General features: G+C 43.6%; 1 protein-coding gene across 1 annotated transcript in view; it reads right to left on the bottom strand.

Annotated features, from left to right (window-relative positions):
* LOC124589421 (brain-specific angiogenesis inhibitor 1-associated protein 2-like) overlaps nucleotides 1-22,890 on the bottom strand; it is a 546,580-nt gene that overhangs the window by 53,481 nt on the left and 470,209 nt on the right. The window contains exons 4-9 of the mRNA XM_047131552.1: nucleotides 21,281-21,342; nucleotides 21,097-21,168; nucleotides 18,416-18,616; nucleotides 12,857-13,051; nucleotides 8,520-8,745; nucleotides 3,111-3,293 (exon numbers count right to left, since the gene is read on the bottom strand). Coding sequence (XP_046987508.1) covers nucleotides 3,111-3,293; nucleotides 8,520-8,745; nucleotides 12,857-13,051; nucleotides 18,416-18,616; nucleotides 21,097-21,168; nucleotides 21,281-21,342 — 939 coding nt within the window. The remainder of the gene's footprint in view (nucleotides 1-3,110; nucleotides 3,294-8,519; nucleotides 8,746-12,856; nucleotides 13,052-18,415; nucleotides 18,617-21,096; nucleotides 21,169-21,280; nucleotides 21,343-22,890) is intronic.

The following is a 22,890-nucleotide window of genomic DNA, read 5'->3' as shown; positions in this document are numbered from 1 at the left end:
TTCTTCATATTGCAAATTACATGGGCCACTGTCTATTATTGGTCTTTTACCAATAATGTTTAATTTACGTACCCGTGCAGACAGTTATTGAATCACACTATAATGCCTGTTTGTATTTTCTTGGCACAAATACTAAAATTTACTTAGCATTGTAATTTTAAAGAGAGAATAGTGTTATTTTCTTAACAAATACCATCCGAAATTTATACTCTTTAAGGAAAGTCATTCAGTTCAGTTAAAACATCTCACAAATATGCCTGCTGTGTAATGTTGTAACGTACTCACATTTTCATGAGGATCAACCAGTGATCTAAAATTAAATTAATTCTGATAGCATTGTTCGATAAACATTGAAGAGAAAAGATTTGCATAATTATGTTCGAAAAATGTATCAGCTGTGTATTCATCAGTTATGTATTCGTTTATGTATACATGTGTGTAAGGGGCATGCGTATGAAGACAGTAAGGCTGAAGAGTCATTTCCTTGGTTATTTTAGATATTTCATAGTCTAGAAACATACCGGGTATTTTCGTAAATGTGAGTGACCTGGCGATTAACTAGTGTCACAGTAAAGTACAGAATAAATATCACACGAACAAAATACACTACTGGCCATTAAAATTGCTACACCACAAAGATGACGTGCTACAGACGCGAAATTTGTCCGACAGGAAGAAGATGCTGTGATATGCAAATGATTAGCTTTTCAGAGCATTCACACAAGGTTGGCGCCGGTGGCGACACCTAAAACGTGCAGACATGAAGAAAGTTTCCAACAGATTTCTTATACACAAACAGCAGTTGACCGGCGTTCCCAGGTGAAACGTTGTTGTGATTCCTCGTTTAAGGAGGAGAAATGCGTACCATCACGTTTCCGACTTTGATGAAGCCTATCGCGATTGCGGTTTATCGTATCGCGACATTGCTGCTCGCGTTGGTCAAGATCCAATGACTGTTAGCAGAATATGGAATCGGTGGGTTCACGAGGGTTATACGGAACGCCGTGCTGGATTCTAACGGCCTCGTATCACTAGCAGTCGAGATGACAGGCATCTTATCCGCATGGCTGTAACGGATGGTGCAGCCACGTTTCGATCCCTGAGTCAACAGATGGGGACGTTTGCAAGACAACAACCATCTGCACGAACAGTTCGACGACGTTTGCAGCAGCATGGACTATCAGCTCGGAGACAATGGCTGCGGTTACCCTTGACGCTGCATCTCAGACAGGACGCCTGGGATGGTGTATTCAACGACGAACCCGGGTGCACGAATGGCAAAACATCATTTTTTCGGATGAATCCAGGTTCTGTTAACAGGATCATGATGGTCGCATCCGTGTTTGGTGACATCGCGGTGAACGCACATTGTAAGCGTGTATTCGTCATCGTCATACTGGCGTATCACCGGGCGTGATGGTGAGGGGTGCAATTGGTTACACGTCTCGGTTACCTCTTGTTTGCATTGACGGCACTTTGAACAGTGGACGTTACATTTCAGATGTGTTACGACCCGTGGCTCTACCCTTCTTCGATCCCTGTGAAATCTTACATTTCAGCAGGATAATGCACGACCGCATGTTGCAGCTCCTGTACGGGCCTTTCTGGATACAGAAAATGTTCGACTGCTGCCCTGGCCAGCACATTCTCCAGATCTCTCACCAATTGAAAACGTCTGGTCAATGGTGGCCGAGCAACTGGCTCGTCACAATACGCCAGTCACTACTCTTGATGAACTGTGGTATCGTGTTGAAGCTGCATGGGCAGCTGTTCCTGTACACGCCAACCAAGCTCTGTTTGACTCAACGCCCAGGCGTATCAAGGCCGTTATTACGGCCAGAGGTGGTTGTTCTGGGTACTCATTTCTCAGGATCTGTGCACCCAAATTGCGTGAAAATGTAATCACATGTCAGTTCTAATATAATATATTTGTCCAACGTATACCCGTTTATCATCTGCATTTCTTCTTGGTGTAGCAATTTTAATGGCCAGTAGTGTGTAGGTTCGAATCCTGCCTCGGGCATGGATGTGTGTGATGTCCTTAGGTTAGTTAGGTTTAAGTAGTTCTATGTTCTAGAGGACTGATGACCACAGATGTTAAGTCCCATAGTGTTCAGAGCCATTTGAACCAAGTAGTGTGTACAAGAGTGTGTGGCGCATGCATGTGAAGACAGGAGGGCTGTAGACTAATTTCCTTGGTTATTTTAGATTTTACACAGCCCAGAAGCATACAGAGCATTTTTGTAAATGTGAGTGATCTGTTGATTAATTAGTTTCACAGTAAAGTACGTAATAAATACTGCACGAAAAAAATGGTTCAACGCCTTTCTCATGAAGTAGTTAATGCAGACAGTCAATCAGTAATTGAAATTTTGGATCAATTATAGTGATTTCTTTATTCATGCATGTGATGATCGGTTCCCGCGCCCGGGTTCCCGGGTTCGATTCCTGGCGGGGTCAGGGATTTTCTCTGCCTCGTGATGACTGGGTGCTGTGTGACGTCCTTAGGTTACTTAGGTTTAAGTAGTTCTAAGTTCTAGGGGACTGATGACCATGGATGTTAAATCCCATAGTGCTCACGGCCAATGTGATGATCACAATTTTACCTTCGCACCGCAAATGATTAAATCTAAAAGAATTTATGTAACACAAGAGAAATGATTTATAAGCTGCATTGTCTTCTTCAGTAACTATGGTGTGTTTTGAAGAAAAATAATTAACTTTCAGTCGGATTGCGAAAATAACCATGACTACACGATAACTATCACTGTTTTTTTTTTTTTTTTCTTTTTTTTTTTTTTCTTTTTTCTTTTTTTTTTTTTTTTTTTTGGAAAATAACAGCTTGCACGACATTATATAGAGTTGCGTGCGGATGTTACAAACTAGAAATAGGGGTAGGAGGAAGGGGAGATGAAAGGAACATCGAATTTTTCAGGGCTGATGAGTAACCTTCGATTACGTCAATCACTATATATCAGTCGGATGGTGCTGTGTAGTTCCATAGGTACTGTCCTGGCCGTCACGCTTTCTATATTGTGTTTCAGTAACTGGGAAGTCAGCAAACTCGCGATCTGACTGTCGAAGGCCACTGCAGTGACTGTCGGACTCACCCATGAGCGCGATGACGTCGCCTTCGAGGAAGCTGAGCTGGTTGTCTCCGCTGGACAGGTAGGCGTACATGGCGCGCGCCAGCGGCGCGTCCCCGTTCTCCGAGGCGACGGCCAGCGACTTGGGCCGCGGCTCGGGCTCCGGCGAGGACGCAGTCACGTCGCGGCGGTCGTAGCGGGCGGACACTGTGCAAGCACAACAGCAAGTACCTCAGTACATGCGGCCAGTAGCCTCGCCCCGAAGAAAGCGGTACAGGCAATGCAACGTACAGGACGAGTCGTGTAAAACGATACGTGCCTTACGTTGCATAAACGATTCAAGATATCGAAACAAGTTTTTCCGAAAGCGGTAGTGCGCATAGGAGCACTTCATTTTATTTTATCACTCGTAGTCTTCACTCTGTTATCAACCGAAATGTTAAACCTGTATGTCTCTTTAATGGGGCGATTTACTTTCTTGTAACGCCACTACAAAGCTTTGGAAAGACGAGCACGATTGCATAACATCTGTTCACACTTGCGTTGAAACTAAAGCAAAAGTATCTGGGAAACATGCTAAAATTGATAGACAAGGTGGACGGAATCGGTTATTGTGATATAAACGCGGGCAAATGCCACGTTCCACTGTATCAAACATTCGACAGTTTACTGTTTCTCACAAAAGCTGTCCGCTTAAAAACGAACACACGTTTTAATGTACAGGGTGTTTCAAAAATGTCCGGTATATTTGAAACGGTAATAAAAACTAAACGAGCAGCGATAGAAATACACCGTTTGTTGCAATATGCTTGGGACAACAGTACATTTTCAGGCAGACAAACTTTCGAAATTACAGTAGTTACAATTTTCAACAACAGATGGCGCTGCGGTCTGGGAAACTCTATAGTACGATATTTTCCACATATCCACCACGCGTAGCAATAATATGGCGTAGTCTCTGAATGAAATTACCCGAAACCTTTGACAACGTGTCTGGCGGAATGGCTTCACATGCAGATGAGATGTACTGCTTCAGCCGTTCAATTGTTTCTGGGTTCTGGCGGTACACCTGGTCTTTCAAGTGTCCCCACAGAAAGAAGTCACAGGGGTTCATATCTGGCGAATAGGGAGGCCAATCCACGCCGCCTCCTGTATGTTTCGGATAGCCCAAAGCAATCACGCGATCATCGAAATATTCATTCAGGAAATTAAACACGTCGGCCGTGCGATGTGGCCGGGCACCATCTTGCATAAACCACGAGGTGTTCGCAGTGTCGTCTAAGGCAGTTTGTACCGCCACAAATTCATGAAGAATGTCCAGATAGCGTGATGCAGTAATCGTTTCGGATCTTAAAAACGGGCCAATGATTCCTTTGGAAGAAATGGCGGCCCAGACCAGTACTTTTTGAGGATGCAGGGACGATGGGACTGCAACATGGGGCTTTTCGGTTCCCCATATGCGCCAGTTCTGTTTATTGACGAAGCCGTCCAGGTAAAAATAAGCTTCGTCAGTAAACCAAATGCTGCCCACATGCATATCGCCGTCATCAATGCTGTGCACTATATCGTTAGCGAATGTCTCTCGTGCAGCAATGGTAGCGGCGCTGAGGGGTTGCCGCGTTTGAATTTTGTATGGATAGAGGTGTAAACTCTGGCGCATGAGACGATACGTGGACGTTGGCGTCATTTGGACCGCAGCTGCAACACGGCGAACGGAAACCCGAGGCCGCTGTTGGATCACCTGCTGCACTAGCTGCGCGTTGCCCTCTGTGGTTGCCGTACGCGGTCGCCCTACCTTTCCAGCACGTTCATCCGTCACGTTCCCAGTCCGTTGAAATTTTTCAAACAGATCCTTTATTGTATCGCTTTTCGGTCCTTTGGTTACATTAAACCTCCGTTGAAAACTTCGTCTTCACATCACTTGCAGCGCCATCTGTTGTTGAAAATTGTAACTACTGTAATTTCGAAAGTTTGTCTGCCTGAAAATGTACTGTTGTCCCAAGCATATTGCAACAAACGGTGTATTTCTATCGCTGCTTGTTTAGTTTTTATTGCCGTTTCAAATATACCGGTCATTTTTGAAACACCCTGTAGTTTTCCTAAGACCTATATGATAGGGTATTGAGATTGTGCCTGTGCGAAGAGGACTTTTCATTCAGTTTCTCTTCAACCTAGAGGGAACGGAGTGCACGCTGCAAAATGACTGCCACGGGTTGAGAAACTATGCGGAGAAACGTTGCATAGACTCCCGACAGCAGTTACCGAAAGTTGTATTGCACTCATAAAACTGACAGTACTTCAAAGGTGGCTGCCTGCGTATCTACGAATGATAGTCTCATTGAAGCCAATACATTTGTTAAATCGCAATGCAAGAGTCTGAATTTGAAATACACTAGGCTATTGATTATCACACAGACCCACAGCCAAAAAAATTGAGTCAAATGATCACTTTTGACGTAAAATACAAACTATGAGAGTGAAGTGGTCACGTAGACGCAAAGTTGCAACACTTGTTCACGGTGAGAGCTGGATGTTCGATCGATGGCTTCCCGATGATTACGGTTCGGCTGTTACCTGGACTTAGAGGCAACTGCTGAAGTCGGGATGTTACTTGAACTGGCTTCGAAATCGGAACTGTTGGCTTCGAGTCACACAGCTTTTTAAATACTGGCTGAGCGGAAGTATATACGTCCCACTCTGTTTTCGGACATTTGATTCGCATAGAGAAATAGTGAGGCAACTCTGGCGCCGCCTGTGTCGCCGTCGGCGTCATCGGTCAGAGTGCAGTCTTTCGCAAGCCACACTATAAACCTGTTGTTACTCTCACGTTGACGTTTGCCGAGTAAGAAAGCCAGATGACCTACCTGTATTGCCCGGGGGGGGGGGGGGGGGGGGGGTACGCCACAGGATGCACCAGTCGCCGCAGTGGTATCATCATTACTTACGTCTTTTGCAAAACACTCGTCTGCTGTTTGATAGACACTTAGGATGTGAGGTACAAAATAAATATGCCTGAAGAATGGAGCACAGAGATTGTATGATCTGTTCAGCTTGTGGAGAAAATATACAGAAACAAGAAACAAATTTGAATTAAATCAGCATACGAGAAACATGTGAGAAGCTAACTGTTCAGATTCCCGATCACGGTACCACGTCATGTGAAAACTTACATCTCTCAAGATCATCAACCTGCGCCTAACTGCATGGCGGACAGCTCCCGTTTCGTCCGATATTCCGTCCAAAAAACTGATTCCCCTTGCCCAACTTCCAACCAGCGACTGCCAATGTGACAGATGAGAAGAATAACAAAGTTTAAGGAACCTCGGGGAAAAGAGAAGAATCTTCCCACTTCTGTCATACAAGACCCACATTTTATTGTCCCAAGGTTGGCCCTGGGATAATTCCGAGTTATCGTTACTGGTCAACCTGTGTGTACCATGTACCATGTGGAATAATGCAATATCATTGGTTAAATTAAATTTTTGGAGTGAAAGGGAACTGATGCTGCTACACTAGTCAGCTGGCACTGTTTATCTGGGACTTTGAGGTAAGCAATGAAAGTAAAAATGTTGTGCACAGATTATACCAAGGAAATGGCAAGGCAGCACGTAGGCAGACACCTGCTCCGTTCACACAAAGCCAGTGGAGTGGAAAACAGGCTGGCTTCCGTGAAGGTTGATCAATGCCCAGGGAGATGTTCTCGAACTAACTGGATTGACAGGCTGCCCTCTGTCGACGAAGGATACCCATAACTATACCTGAACTGCAAAACTGCGAGGAGGGGCTAACCCACCTCTCTAAGTACAAATTTCCATTGTCCACAAATATAACCGCAAAATAGTGTCCGAAAAAGAATTGATAGAGCACAGTGATATGTGACAGTAGCGTCACAGAATACCAGCGGTTCCCACATTTTTCCTCTGAAGGTGCGCTTTGAAAATCCTGGTGCTTATATGGAACACTTTGTTTATGCTGAAGGTTGACCTTTCTATTTGTCATATGCACACTCTTGCAATCCAGATGCCATAATTCAACTTTTACGTCGACAAAAGCCCTACGTTATTGAGCCAGTACACTAAGCGTTTAATATTCACGCCTGAAGTACCATGGTGCTGTAGTCCTAAGTCATGGCTTGTGATTATTTGTCTTCGTAAAATGAATGTCTCTCAAGACAAGAGCCGTTTGGCTTTATTCACTGTACTTTATTAGCATGTGATATACCAAGGCCCATTACGCGTTCCGAAAAAGACAGTTTTAAAACTATCGAAATCTAAGTGAAAGTTCCAATAAACCTTCATTTGCAAGTCAGTGACTGATTTTTTCAAACTCTCCAAGTTAACAGAATTAATAAAATTTTAAAAACCGAGGAACATTTTTATTCGCTGGTTACTTAAATTTTAAATCATAACTGATAACACAAAAATCTTGATAAATTTTTTAAAAAGTAGGAAAAAATATTGAAAGAATACGATGTTTTTGATAGTTCTTTGGGGATCACTTATTCACTTCCATATACAGTTTGCGAAACCCTGCAGTAGACAGTGCTCACGAAGGTTTTATAAAATCCTCTTTTCTCATTTTAAAAATGTGGCAGTTGACAACAAACACACGAAAATTACGGAAGTTCTGCTGCAGACACTGTATTTGCTACATACGTTTAAAAGCAACCGGAAACAAGTGAATGCTGCTCAATGTCATCAGATTCGTGTCGAGTTTCTTCTCTACTTGGAGCATCACCACAAACATTCTTATTATTGTTGACAAAATGCCGTTCCTCTTACAGAAACAGTAGCTTACCCCGCATCTATGTCGTGTGGTACCTACGTTGTACTTTAGTAGCTTTGGCTTATCCTCTCGCTGCATATAACGAGAGAGTCCGGTGCTTTTACAGCAACGGATTCGGCCCGCTTTGATTTTCCGTTTCACCAAATTTCTAGAGCACTTTTGCGAAACGTTTCGACGTCGACATTAACAAGCGTTATATCACTGCACTCGCTATTTCATCTTTCGACTGCTATTAAAAACTACATCATGCTATTAAAAATATGTTTTCTTCAATATCTCTGTTGATATAAGAGTGAATAGTATTAACCGTACAACAAAATTAGTGTCCCTATGCCTCCTATAATTTGCCATAAGTCTCCTATCAACATCTAGAACCGTTCAGTTTGACCACGTACCTCGGATACCCTTGCGAAAAGTTTCAATGAGAACACTAAGAAGCGTTAAATCACTGTACTTGGCTTTTCAAGATTTTTCAATGCGTTGTAGCAAATCTCGTTTGATGAAAGGGTAAAGAATATTAACCAAGCAACAAATTACGACAAGCGTCTAAGCATACCAACAACTGTCGTAAGATTCGTTTCTGTATCTTTTACACTTCACCAAATAGAAGGTGCGCACGGTTGAGGTGATCCGCCGCCGCCAACTTGCCTTGGTCCAGGGACTGTGTGGAGGCGCTGAGGTCGAACTCCGACTTGGCCCTGGAGAGCGGCTTGAGCGGGCTGTGCTGGCTGGCGGCGTCGCCGATGGAGCGCATGTCCAGGCACGACGCGTCCATCGACTTGGTCTTGCGCAGCTGCGACGACATGGACACACGGTCGTCCTCGGTCCGGTCGCGTTCCGCCTCTGAGGGCGCGTCCTCCGAGTAGAAATTCACCTGCGGACATCCCGAGGCTCAGCTAACAACGGCTGACTTGGTAAAACAAAGACAGAACATCCAGGAACATTTAATGTCTGAAAAATCTGGCACACATTATTCCACGTATGCCTTCCCATACCCACTGTTCAAGAGTCGGGCACCATGCATTCGTTCGGTTAGTTAATGATCAAAAATAATACCACAATTTGCATGTTTTTTTTTAAAAAAAATGTTTTTCAAATGGAGGAAGGCGTCTTTTATCAATTGGTGCAGGTAGTATTGTCATTACTGCCATAATAAGATTTTATAAACATTGCACATCTACCTCCACATCCACACTGAAGAGCCAAAGAAACTGGTACAACTGCCAAATATCGTGTAGGGCCCCCGTGTGCACGCAGAAGTGCCGCAACACGACGTGACATGGACTCGACTAATGTCTGAAGTATTGCTGGGGGTGGGGAATTGACACCATGAATCCCGCAGAGCTGTCCATAAATCCGTAAGAATACGAGGTAGTGAAGGACTCTTCTGAATAGCACGTCGCAAGGCATCCGATATATGTTTAATAATGTTCACGTCTGGGGAGCTTTGTGGTCAGCGGAAGTGTTTAAACTCAGAAGAGAGTTCCTGAAGCCACTCTATAGTGATTTTGGACCTGTGGGGTATCGCATTGTCCTACTGGAATTTACCAACTTCGTCGGAATGCACAATGGACATTAAAGGATGCAGGTGATCAGACAGAATGCTTAAGTATGTGCCACCTGTCAGAGTCGTATCTCGACGTATCCCATATCACTTCCAATTGCACACACCCCACACCATTACAGAACCTCTACCAGCTTGAACAGTCCCCTGCTGACATGCAGGGTCCACGGGTTCATGAGATTATATCCATACTCGTACTTGTCCATCCGCTCGATACAATTTGAAATGAAACTTGTCCCACGACGCAGCATGGTTTCCGGTCATCAACAGTCCGATGTCGATGTTGAGGGGTCCAGGGGAGGCGTGAAGCTTTGTGTCGTGCAGTCATTAAGGGTGCACGAGTGGGCCTCCGGTTCCGAAAGTCCATATCGATGATGTTTCGTTGAATGGTTAGCACGCTGACACTTGCTGAAGGCCCAGCATTGAAATCTGCAGCAATTTTCGGAAGGGTTGCACTACTGTCACGTTGAACGATTCTCTTTCAGTCGCCGTTGGCCCCGTTCTTACAGGATGTTTTCCGGGCGCAGCGATGTCGGAGATTTGATGCTTTACCGGATTCCTGATGTTGACGGTACACTCGTGAAATGGTCGTACGGGAAAATCCCTACTTCATCGCTACCTCGGAGACGCTGTGTCGCATCGGCTCGTAGGCCGCCTATAACACCGCTTTCAAACTCACTTAAATCTTGATATCCTGCCATTGTAGTAGCACAAACCGATCTAACAACTGCCCCAAACACTTGTTTTCTTATATAGGCGTTGCCGACCGCAGCGCCGTATTCTGCCTGTTTAGGAATCGCTGTATTTGAATACGCAAGGCTATACCTGTTTTTTTGGCGCTTCAGTGTAACTCTACAACGTTTCGTACACACATATATTTTAATTTTAACCCCTCGTTAACTGCTCTTTCTTTCCGTTAGAACACTGTTCTTAATGTATTGAAATATTTTGTTAAACTTTTATTGAAACTTCTAATTTACGGAATGAGAGTTTTCACTCTGCAGCGGAGTGTGCGCTGATATGAAACTTCCTGGCAGATTAAAACTGTGTGCCCGACCGAGACTCGAACTCGGGACCTTTGCCTTTCGCGGGCAAGTGCTCTACCAACTGAGCTACCGAAGCACGACTCACGCCCGGTACTCACAGCTTTACTTCTGCCAGTACCTCGTCTCCTACCTTCCAAACTTTACAGAAGCTCTCCTGCGAACCTTGCAGAACTAGCACTCCTGAAAGAAAGGATATTGCGGAGACATGGCTTAGCCACAGCCTGGGGGATGTTTCCAGCATGAGAGTTTTCACTCTGCAGCGGAGTGTGCGCTGATATGAAACTTCCTGGCAGATTAAAACTGTGTGCCCGACCGAGACTCGAACTCGGGCCCTTTGCCTTTCGCGGGCAAGTGCTCTACCAACTGAGCTACCGAAGCACGACTCACGCCCGGTACTCACAGCTTTACTTCTGCCAGTACCTCGTCTCCTACCTTCCAAACTTTACAGAAGCTCTCCTGCGAACCTTGCAGAACTAGCACTCCTGAAAGAAAGGATATTGCGGAGACATGGCTTAGCCACAGCCTGGGAGATGTTTCCAGAATGAGATTTTCACTCTGCAGCGGAGTGTGCGCGAGTTAGAGTCTCGGTCGGGCACACAGTTTTAATCTACCAGGAAGTGTACACTCCGCTGCAAAGTGAAAATCTCATTCTGGAAACATCCCCCAGGCTGTCGCTAAGCCATGTCTCCGCTATATCCTTTCTTTCAGGAGTGCTAGTTCTGCAAGGTTCGCAGGAGAGCTTCTGTAAAGTTTGGAAGGTAGGAGACGAGGTACTGGCAGAAGTAAAGCTGTGAGTACCGGGCGTGAGTCGTGCTTCGGTAGCTCAGTTGGTAGAGCACTTGCCCGCGAAAGGCAAAGGTCCCGAGTTCGAGTCTCGGTCGGGCACACAGTTTTAATCTGCCAGAAAGTTTCATATCAGCGCACACTCCGCTGCAGAGTGAAAACTCTTATTCTGGAAACATCCCCCAGGCTGTGGCTAAGCCATGTCTCCGCAATATCCTTTCTTTCAGGAGTGCTAGTTCTGCAAGGTTCGCAGGAGAGCTTCTGTAAAGTTTGGAAGGTAGGAGACGAGGTACTGGCAGAAGTAAAGCTGTGAGTACCGGGCGTGAGTCGTGCTTCGGTAGCTCAGTTGGTAGAGCACTTGCCCGCGAAAGGCAAAGGTCCCGAGTTCGAGTCTCGGTCGGGCACACAGTTTTAATCTGCCAGGAAGTTTCATATCAGCGCACACTCCGCTGCAGAGTGAAAACTCTCATTCTGGAAACATCCCCCAGGCTGTGGCTAAGCCATGTCTCCGCAATATCCTTTCTTTCAGGAGTGCTAGTTCTGCAAGGTTCGCAGGAGAGCTTCTGTAAAGTTTGGAAGGTAGGAGACGAGGTACTGGCAGAAGTAAAGCTGTGAGTACCGGGCGTGAGTCGTGCTTCGGTAGCTCAGTTGGTAGAGCACTTGCCCGCGAAAGGCAAAGGTCCCGAGTTCGAGTCTCGGTCGGGCACACAGTTCTTATTTACGGTTTCTACATATACATACAACGTAAGGATACAGTACACCATGTTTTAGAGTTGTTATCGTGTATTCTTTCCACTACGCATTAAGAAGTTTTATTGTCATTTTACATAAAATTTACTATACAGCCATTAATTTGAAAACTATAACACATCACTTACGTATAACTAAAATTTGTATGGTAGAAAGTAGTATACAAATCAAAGAACAAGAGTGTAGAAGAATACCAAAAAAAAATCAAGAGACCATCTAACTACAACATATGTAATTGTCAGTATCAATTCATAGCATTCAACCATTGATTTTGTTCCTAAAAACCGCAATTTTAACAAATCATACAAACCTCGCGTTCGATGGTCAAAGCCAGCTACAAAAATTACGTTGTGTACGAACTGTATTTCAGATGGATATTACTTATAACTGTTACCCGGCAGTTCGTGCTTGCTTTGCAGAACATTGAAATCCGATATGACTATATAACTGGGCAGTTTTTTCCAGACAGCTCTTCACTATAGATAACAGTATGATACGTGGAAGGTCTGGAAAGTCTTTAGGATACAGCATAAACAGCAAGGATCCCAACATTCTTCCCTGCAGTACGCCTGCAGTTACTTCTACGTCTGTCGATAAGACCCCATCGAGATAGAATGTTGCATAATCTCTTCCAAGAAATGTCCAATCCAGTCGCGTATTCCGCTTGGCACGACTATCGGTCTTCTACGGTCACACCACTGCTTTCTTACCTTCTTTCACTCGTCTTGTTGTCTGATGCTATGTGGTCAGTAGGTGATGGGAGACCTTGTTACAGTGTATGTGTGGTCTGCAAGTGGCTACGAGCTGCAGTACTAGGGTGTACCTGGACGTGGGGAGCTCACCTGCCGCAGCCTGGCGGCCATGACTGCCTCGACGCCGTCGGGCAGCGCCTCCCTGGACTGCGCCACCTCCTGCCAGGCGTCCAGCCGGCCCTCCAGCGCCTGCCGGCACTGGCTGTGGTGCAGCAGGTAGTGCTTCGCCAGCGAGCACTGGCGCTCCAGCACGAACCCGTAGCGACGGCGCTCCTGCGTCATCGCCTGCAACAGACACATTACACGTGGTAGCATTCGAATCGTACGAGAATGACGAACCTTCACAACATACGAAGCACTCTCGCGAAATTATTCCTGAAAGCTGGACGAATTAAGAGGTTAATAGTATGATGAAAAATTTTCGTCTGTACCATTAAAGTGACCCTCAATGGAATTTTCAAACCCTATTCTACAAATACCGTAAAGCTGCCTGAGAACATTCGGTGTTTAGCAAAATTGTAACGTTTCATTCCCTGGGAAAATCATGTCTGTTTGACCAGTAGTTACGGTGTACGCTAGAATCAGTTTCCGATATCTGGAGTAAGGTGCCTCTTGCAAATCAGGAGATGAAGAGTTGGTCTTTCCTTAATACTAATCGTTTGTAGAGGAGGCCTATGGGGCTCAATCAAGGGCGAATGATTTTTCCAACATGGCGGATGTTTCCAAGCTACAGCTATAAAACTACCATGTTGTTGTTGTTGTGGTCTTCAGTGCAGTGAATGGTTTGATGCAGCTCTCCATGCTACTCTATCCTGTGCAAGCTTCTTCATCTCCCAGTACCTACTGCAACCTACATCCTTCTGAACCCGTTTAGTGTATTCATCTCTTGGTCCCCCTCTACGAATTGTACCCTCCACGCTTATCTCCAGTACTAAATTGGTGATCCCTTTGTAGGGAAGCAGCCTACTCACGCCGTAGTAAATTCACATCAGTCTTTCCATTGTGTGCCAGCCAGTCCGCTGCAACTAGCTCTGACGTCATAAATGTTGCGCAATACTTTAAAAATCAAGCAAATAACCTAAAACATTTCTAGCATGTCAGGAGTAATACTAAATTAATATGTCTTGAATATCAGTTCGATAACTTTAACCATTTTCGAAATTTGGACGTTTTTCTGTAAAAATCATTGGCGCAACAGAAAAGAGCTAGAGACCTCAAAATTTATAATTAGATACCTTTTTCATAAATACTTAATAGAAACAGTCTTCTGGATCTCAAAATTTAATATTTTAGTTGAAATTCAATATTTTCTGGTTTTTGTCTTAAAACTTATGGAAGCCAGATAGATTAAGTAGGCTAATAAATAAGGCTAGGATGTTTATATTTAAGTAGGTTGGAGATCCGCTATAACTATGAAGATGTGAGAAGTTTCATTTGAATACCTATAAAACTATAGCGATAGCGTATCTCCAAAGGGCCAGTTCAGAGCTCGTCTACTACGTGCAGTGTAATTAAATTAATTCTCTCGCCCAAAATATTCAACTTAGCCACGTCAAAATTTTATTATCAATACTTACCTGCGTGCTGAATGCACATTTAAAATAAGAGCTTCATCGGCCATAAGCAAAAGAAGCTATGATTTATTTAATAACTTAAAGTGGTGCGTTACTAGTCCAGCGGCTAGTCGGGAGAGCCGATTTGATCAGGCGTTCCCTTAGCCGTCTGCACCGCGGCTTTATATATAAGAACGCTGCGCGAGGAAGGAAGGCCCCAGTTCTCTCCAGACGCTGAATAGCACGCAATCTGCGTCGGGAGTCGCGTCGCGTCGGTATCATTGCTACAAACAGCCTCGGATGCCGTATTAAGTTACTTGAGATACGCGTAACCATGAAATAATTTTCGAGTGAAGTGCTAATTCTGAGTTGACTTTAATTATCGATCTTCAGTTTGCGTATTGTCGTATTTTCACGTGCCGCCGCGGGACAGACATTCTACCAATTATTTAGCGTGGCGTTTGATGACCTTATCATCAAATTATGGCGAGCATTCATTTAAATATTTAATTTGGACAGTTATAGTTGCATCAGCGCATTAGTCTCTGAACTGCTCTGTTAGTCAGATTGTGTGGATTCTTTGTTTTATCTGTGTTTTTCAGAATATAGAGAAAGTTGTTTTTCAAGATAGTTTTTGATTATAAATCCCTGACAATCTCCTAATTCCTCAGAGCTATAAGCTGTAACTATAAGTGTATTCTCAGATGAAGTGGGCACTAGGAATTCTAATTACAGGCTTCAAGTTTTGCTAATCACTTTCTGGTTGCCAATATTGTAGTTAGACAGCCAGTGTTGAGATCGGCGAAAGACAGCATAAATAACATTCTAAATAATAGGAAATGCAGTGTTTCTACATTCAAACAAATTTTATATAACAGCAACACACAAAATTCCACCCGCCGCACCACATCTTGATGCCTCAGAATGTGTCCTATCAACCGATCCCTTCTTCTAGTGAAGCTGTGCAACAAATTGATCTTCTCCCCAATTCTGTTCAAAAATGGTTCAAATGGCTCTGAGCACTATGGGACATAACATCTGAGTCCATCAGTCCCCTAGAACTTAGAACTACTTAAACCTAACCAACCTAAGGACATCACACACATCCATTCCCGAGGCAGGATTCGATCCTGCGACCGTAGCGGTAGCGCGGTTCCAGACTGAAGCCCCTAGAACCGCTCGGCCACTGCGGCCGGCCCCAATTATGTTATCTGTCTCCTCATTAGTTACGTGATCTACCCTTCTAATTTTCAGCACTATTTTGTAGCACCACATTTCGAAAGCTTCTATTCTCTTCCTGTCCAAACTATTTATCGTCCATGTTCCACTGCCGTGTATGGCCACACGCCATACAAATACTTTTAGAAACGACTTCCTGACACTTAAATCTATACTCGATGTTAACAAATTTCTCTTCTTCAGAAACGCCGTCCTTGCCATAGCCAGTCTACATTTTATATCCTCTCCACTTCGACGATCATCGGTTAGTTTGCTTGCCTAATAGCAAAACTCATCTACTACTAAGTGTCTCATTTCCTAATTCAATTCCCTCAGCATCACCTGATTTTATTCGACTACATTCCATTATACTCCTTGATATTGATGTTCATCTTATATCCTCCTTTTAAGACACTGTCGATTGCGTTCAACTGCTCTTCCAAGTCGTTTGCTGTCTCTGACAGAATTACAATGTCAGCGTCAAACCTCAAAGTTCTTATTTCTTCTCCATGGATTTTAATTCCTAATCCAATTTTTTCTCTCGCTACTGTAAATTAAAACACGTAAGTGTAGACTACGGCAGCTTCCCTAGTAGCCTGCATCAGTTAAGGTCGTACGCACAGTACCTGTTAATCAAGTGAGTTGCATAGCTGTGTGGCGTTTTCTCATAACGATCTATTTCTTCACGTATGTGATCAACAACTTACTAGATTCCCCTTCAAAACGGAAGCGGTGAATTGTCTTGATGAGTGAGGATACGTAAAAGGCTGGGTAACCTACAGAAAAGTTTTGTTCTCCATAGTTATCCTTCTGTCTCTAAAACAGTATTTACAGAAAAACTGAAATTGTCAATGTTTATTCGAAAATTGTTAAACAGAGGAATGTAGTTGCAAAAATAGAGAAAACAATACAGATTTATCACACAGCCCTAGAAAACGCAGGCGAAAAAAAAAATGACAAGACAAAAATATATCAAACATCACCTCACTACTTCGTCGAACTTATATAAAACATTTTTCTGCTATGCATAAATTATATATCTGTAAGTAACAATACTACCAATAATCTTGATAAAGCCGCAATTTGCTACAACATTACGTAGTGTACCAAAACTACCGAACAATCCTTTTGGTATAGTACAACTCAAAAAGACGCTTTTGAAAGCTCCTCGTTGGAAGAAGCATTTTGCACCAGAGTACTATTCGCACGGGCACCAGGCAGGTTTCTTGAGTCCGATATTCTGAAAGTTGTGAGTATCAAAACAGTTTTTGCAGAGCGACTTGGAGCAAGCAAAAAGGGACTCCCGGAATCTGAGATACTGTTTAGAAAGTGTTATTAATTCCTAGTTTAGAAATTTGTTGACCCCTTAATGAGACATGAGGCATTTCTTCTATCATGGAAAACTGGCAGAATTGGCAAGTTTGTTTCCCTTGAGCAGATGTGTGGTGCTCTGTGGGTTTCAGGGTTTTGCTTGCTGCGTGAGCTGTTGACGAAACAAAACTTGAGAAGTAGCGGCGGCAGATCGTTCACTTCTGCGCGCTCATCGCGCTCCTGGTTACTGAGTTAGTGAATTAAAATACAAATGAGAAATACCCACGATCAGTCATAGGTAGATGTATGTAGAGTTTTATTAGATACGTTTCGTGAAAACAGTCTCGTTCCGAGTTGTTGATCACGAGATATCTAAATTTCAATTAAGTACTGAAATTAAAATTCATGGGACTGCGTGATGGCAGTAAAGTACCATTGCCGTATCGGAGGGGCGACAGCACACGCAAACCGCCTCTGCTTCCAAGTGTAGAAACCTCTTGTCAACCAGTGGATGGACGAATCCAAGGAATGAACGCCTGACGAATAATAGTGTTCTAAAAACAGTATTTTGTAACAGTAAGAATGAAACAAGATTTATTTCAGAAAGTGTTCCTGAAGTCATTCCATTGGAGAAACCAATATATTGCACTAAAATTTTGAGAGAAAAATAATTCATGACGTGTCTTCTCTGACGTAAAAACAAATTCGAAAGTTATAAACAGGACTGACAGACAACTGTGTATACAGAATAGGTTAGATCTTCACTGAGGTCGGAATTATGCCAGATGGCAGTTCATCTGAGCTATACCATAGCCTATGTAATAGTTCATTTCCGGTCGTTTTGTTTTCCCTACTCATCTACATCTACATCATACTCCGCAAGCCAACTAAATGATATGACTCAGGGTACTTCTGGTATCACTAACTTACCTCCCTTTCCAGTTCCAAGCTCGAATGGCGTGTACGAAAAATGATTGTCGCTAAGCCTCTACATTAGCTCTAGTTTCTCGAATTTTCTTGTCATGAAATTTGTCACGGAATCTGTGACGGAATTTTTCAAGAAATTTTCTTATCGTGGTCTGCCTCCAAACTTAGTGTATAGAATTAATAGATACAAAAAGAAAGAAGAAAAGAGAGGGAGAGAGATACAAAGAACAGCAGCGCGTCATTGGTTCGTCACGTATATTTTCATCTACCTGCAAGGACAGATGCTGCAAAGACGTTGCAAGGAAAGCGTTGTGGTATTACTATGAAGATTCTCCTGAAATGACGTGAAAATCAGAGATGTTAGAGGCCACATAGTGACTTGCCGATACTTGTCATGTGGAACAGAAAAGACGCAAATGATACTGGTAACTAAAGTATGTCATACACTCTATGGCGAAAATGCAGACTATTTCGCGGGGCATTATCAAATATCCTATTATATCTTCCTCCCTTTTGGGGTTTTATTTCTTTGTCTTTCCCTGTCTGTTGCTGCTTCGCTATGTGTTCCTCTTAAAAGTGATACACGAAAAGTGCACAGATGGTGTAAAAGCTGGGTCGGAGAACGTTTCGCGGTACTCACGGTCTTGAGACTGGCCTCGCAGAAGGCGTCCAGCTTGGCGCGCTCTTCCTCCAGCGCCTGGAGGCTCTTCACCTCGCGGTCCAGGGCCACAGCCGGGGGTTTGGCGCGGGTCTTCTTCCTCTGCTTCTTGATGGCCGCGGCCGCCTTGCTGTACGTCTCAGAGCGTTGTTTGTGTTGCTGCAGGAAGCGCTTCTGCTCACTCTGTAATGAAAAAAGGGTGCATGCTAAGTGAAAACTCGTCTAAATTTGCGGCTTGTAGTGATAAAATTACCGAACAAATCACATCAACAATTTTTACTGAAGAAACGCACGTCTCCTGGAGTTGTTTTTTCAGTCCGCTGTGAAAGACATTCGTCCTAAAACGAGGCATACGCGTGCCGGGTGAATCGAAGACAGTAACAAGCGCGCAAGTTTAGCAGTAATTCTTAAGAAAATGTTATTAAGTTAGCCCTTGTTCGAATGGTTCAGGTTCGAATATCTAGACTGATGGCACAAAAATTTACAAGGAACGGTTTGAAAAATCAAGCAAAATTCTGAGAAAAGTAATATGAAAGATAAAACTTTCTGGAAAGGTGTCGATAGTTAGGCGTCCAGTAGATTACCTATACTGGAACTTAGCTCATCGCCTACTCTCTTGAAGAGAAAATGGCACAAATGGCTCTGAGTACCATGGGACTTATCATCTGAGGTCATCAGTCCCCTAGACTTAGAACTAGTTAAACCTAACTAGCCTAAGGACATCACACACATCCATGCCCGAGGCAGGAATCGAACCTGCGACCGTAGCAGCAGCGCGGTTCCGGACTGAAGCGCCTAGAACCGCTCGGCCACACCGACAGACTCTTGAAGAGAGCTCAACGAAGAAATTCGTGTGCATCTTTCGTACATGCAGAGATTTTAGTATTCTCTTGGATAAGAATGTTAGCTTGAAATAATAAGCCAAAGACCTGTTCCAAGAAATTGATCCACAAGTCTCCGATGAGATATCATTCGAGAGCTCTATCAAAAGCTGTGAGGCACAGTTAAAGAAACCTTAAAACGCCTAGTGTATTTCACTTCAGAGTTGAATGGCTATTGAGAGTGATACTTGAGTACTATAAGGATTGTCGAAGTAGCCTGACAAAGTTGTAAGGGTATTTCAGCGCAGGTTGTACTGGGAAATAATTGCCATTTCCAATGTAACCAACCCTGAAGTAGCCACTCTGTCCGTTCCACTTTCAAATGCAAGCACTTGACACCCTAAAATGCGGCAACGCTTAGACATCTGTGAGTCCGTGAATTGCCACTTGTTCAGATGTGATAAATTTTAGCTAAGTGAGCAAAAGCTATGATAGTTCGTTTCGGGGAAAAATAAACGCAAAACAAGACGGGTGGCTGCTTGCATCTGCGCGCGCAATGACCTGAGTGGCTAACTTCAATGCTAATTCAATCGGAAACGGCGCAACGTATCCAAGTATCTTCTTATCAGGTATTTCTCAGCAAAACGTATCCTTCAACATAATTTACAGACTGTTTTGACCACCCTGTAAAAATGGTGCACAGTCGACATTTAAATCTCCAGTACGAACTATTTCACTCACTTGAACTATATTTTTCCCATTACCTTCGTACCAACACTTTGACCACAAGGAAAGATCGCGTCCTCTACACTCCCTAGGAGCCTTTCGTCTAGGGACTACTGTTGCAACTATCGCTTAGCTTAAGTTACCTAATCTGGCATTGTTAAGTAGAAAGGCTCACATTTAGCTTTACGTACTCAAAACGGAAACAAAGATTTCATTCGTTTGCATAAGCGTCTACTGACGGAAAAGTATGAGTTTGTGAGTGCATCTTTTCAGTTTCCACGACTATGAATAGATTTTTGAGACCACAGGTTTTGTATTATTCTACTTAATGTCGAAGAGTGTTCGAAAACCAATAGTTGTAACGGTTAACAATGTTCCACAAACAAGTCTAAATTGACGAAAATTTATATATTTCACCTTCAGAAAGCAACATTCATTCACGATCGGCCGTAACTCCTTACTGAGTACGCTGAGAGAGGTGACAGGAGGAATGCCTTTGTCACGACTTGATTTACATTTGGCAAAGTTTATCAAGATGCCGCAACAGCCCTTGCTATATATTAGCATCAATAAGACACTGTGAAGATGCTTGGCTTTTGACAGAAAACATAAGAGCAGTAGATACTGATGGTAAAAATATCTCCTACTGACTCTTAACCAGATGTCGCTCGTTGTTTATCTCAACCCAGGAAGCAGATAATAGGGGCGAATCGCCTTCTAGAGACGTGTTAAGTGTTAGAGTTCTCAGCAATGCTACTTAATTGAAAATTTGAGGCGCGCGGAGTGGCCGCTTGGTCTGAGGCGCCATGTTACGGATTGCGCGGACCCTCCCGCTGGAGGTTCGGGTCCCCCCTCGCGCATGGGTATATGTGTGTTGTTCTTAGCATAACTTAGTATAAGTAGTGTAAGTCTAGGGACCGATGACGTGTGTTGTTCTTAGTATAACTTAGTTTAAGTAGTGTAAGTCTAGGGACCGTTGACCTTAGCAGTTTGGTCCGTAGGAATTCACACACATTTGAACATTTCTTTTGAGAAGATAGTACCTTGCTCCATTAGCAACATCGCCCAGGAATCAAACAATGTTAACTTTTAGTTACAAATTTTCCGTTTCCTCACCTGTACGACTTTTGTATCTTTCTCCAGGTTCGTCTCCAGAGGCACCAGCATGTCCACGTAGAACGCTTTCAGCTGCAGGAAAACAAAAATTAGTTATAATACAGACTGCTGAGAAAGTTGGTTCGGCACAATGTCTTAATGTTATGGAACTGACAGAGACAGATTTATCCAGTTGTATACTCACTATATTCATCTGCTGCTCGTGTATCTCCTTGTAGACGTCAACTATCTGAATAAGAGCCGAACCTGAAACATGAAGAAAAAAGACGTCAGTGCAGCCCGAGCCGGGAATCTGCACAGTAATATTTGACTTAAAAGCAGGGCAACAGCAAAGAGCGAATGATTTTCATTCCCTATTTCACTGCAAGACCCCGACTGGATTTGTTCACCGTTAATGGTGTTTGCACGGGCAAACGAGCGGTTACGGCAAAAGCAAACTAAAAGCGGAAATCTTGATTGACTACCCGCTTCGTATGTTTTTTCTAGAGCATCGATCAAACAGAAACATGCCAGTTAATGTCGACCGCTTGTATTTCAATAATTACTGTCGTAATTGAAACACGTAGGCGAAGAGGTATAAATGTTAACGAGACGATGCTATAGCTGGCACAGTTTAAAAATTGCAAAAAAATTGTAATTTCCTTGGCCCTCTGCTTTTCCTAACAGGTGTAAATGGTCCCTCATTAAATATAACGAATTAGTCAAAACTTATAAGACACACTTAAAGCGCGAAAATTTAGGAAGTAATTAGCACTGTTACCCTTTGAAAATTGAGAATATTATGATAAGGATATAAATGAAAGGGAAGAACTTTCTCAAAAGATAGCTTCAAAATATAATTAGACTCTGTGGACGTTGGCGAGTACCAACAAAGTCACGCTTATTACGGTTTTTGTTACTAAGATCAAGAAGTTTGCACGACAACCAAAAAATTTGCTCGAGACTTTATTAGCATTTGTAGTGTAGTAAACCGAGTTTTAAAAAAGGGCTGAAAGATAGAAATGAATGAGACATTGATCCGTGCTTGATTTCAGACACTTCCTTTTCGCTGGGCGGAATATCCCCCTGTTGTGAAGCTTTTTCCTTTTTCGGTCCCACAAATAGGCTTGTTTGCAATAACTCTGGTTCGGAGGCCTACAAGACGTAAAGAAAAGAGAAACAGTACACCTGGAAGGACGATGTCGATTTTGAACAAACGATGGTATGTGCCACTTGTGAAGATAGTAGACGTAGTGATAAAGGTTTCAACGTCTTCCGCCAACAGATTGCGTAGTGACATAGCTAATACATCGTCATCTGCATCTACCCTTTAACAGGGCACGCTCGCAGCTAGACGGCTCACTGTGGAGCAGACTTGTGAAAAGAAAACAGGCAACCTTGCGTCGGAGAGGCAATCGTACGTGATGCAGTCATACGAGCGAGTTTGAAAGGGGACAAAGAGTGTCCTTCCGAGAGGCGAGATGGTCCTTTCGGAGAACTGCCACGAAAGTTGGACGTGCTGCGTCGGTTGTGCAACGATGCTGGTACCTCTGGTCGTGTGAACATTCTCTCACCCGTAAACGAAGTTCTGTACGTCTACGCTGCATAGTCACTCGCCAGGATCGTCGCATTGTAAGGGCAGCAGCGGCAGGTGACAGGTCGTACAGCTGCCACAACACAGATAAAAAGTCCTGTGTGCCCAGACGTGTCAACACGAACTGTTGCGAATAGGTTATTAACCGTGCTGGGACACACACCTCTGCCCACCTTCCACTCACGTCATTAGAGAGAGAGAGAGAGAGAGAGAGAGAGAGA

The sequence above is a fragment of the Schistocerca americana genome, chromosome 2 (genome assembly GCF_021461395.2).
Source record: "Schistocerca americana isolate TAMUIC-IGC-003095 chromosome 2, iqSchAmer2.1, whole genome shotgun sequence".
Classification (NCBI taxonomy): domain Eukaryota; kingdom Metazoa; phylum Arthropoda; class Insecta; order Orthoptera; family Acrididae; genus Schistocerca; species Schistocerca americana.
Note: the sequence above shows the minus strand (reverse complement) of the source record. Positions and strands in the feature narration are given on the sequence as shown.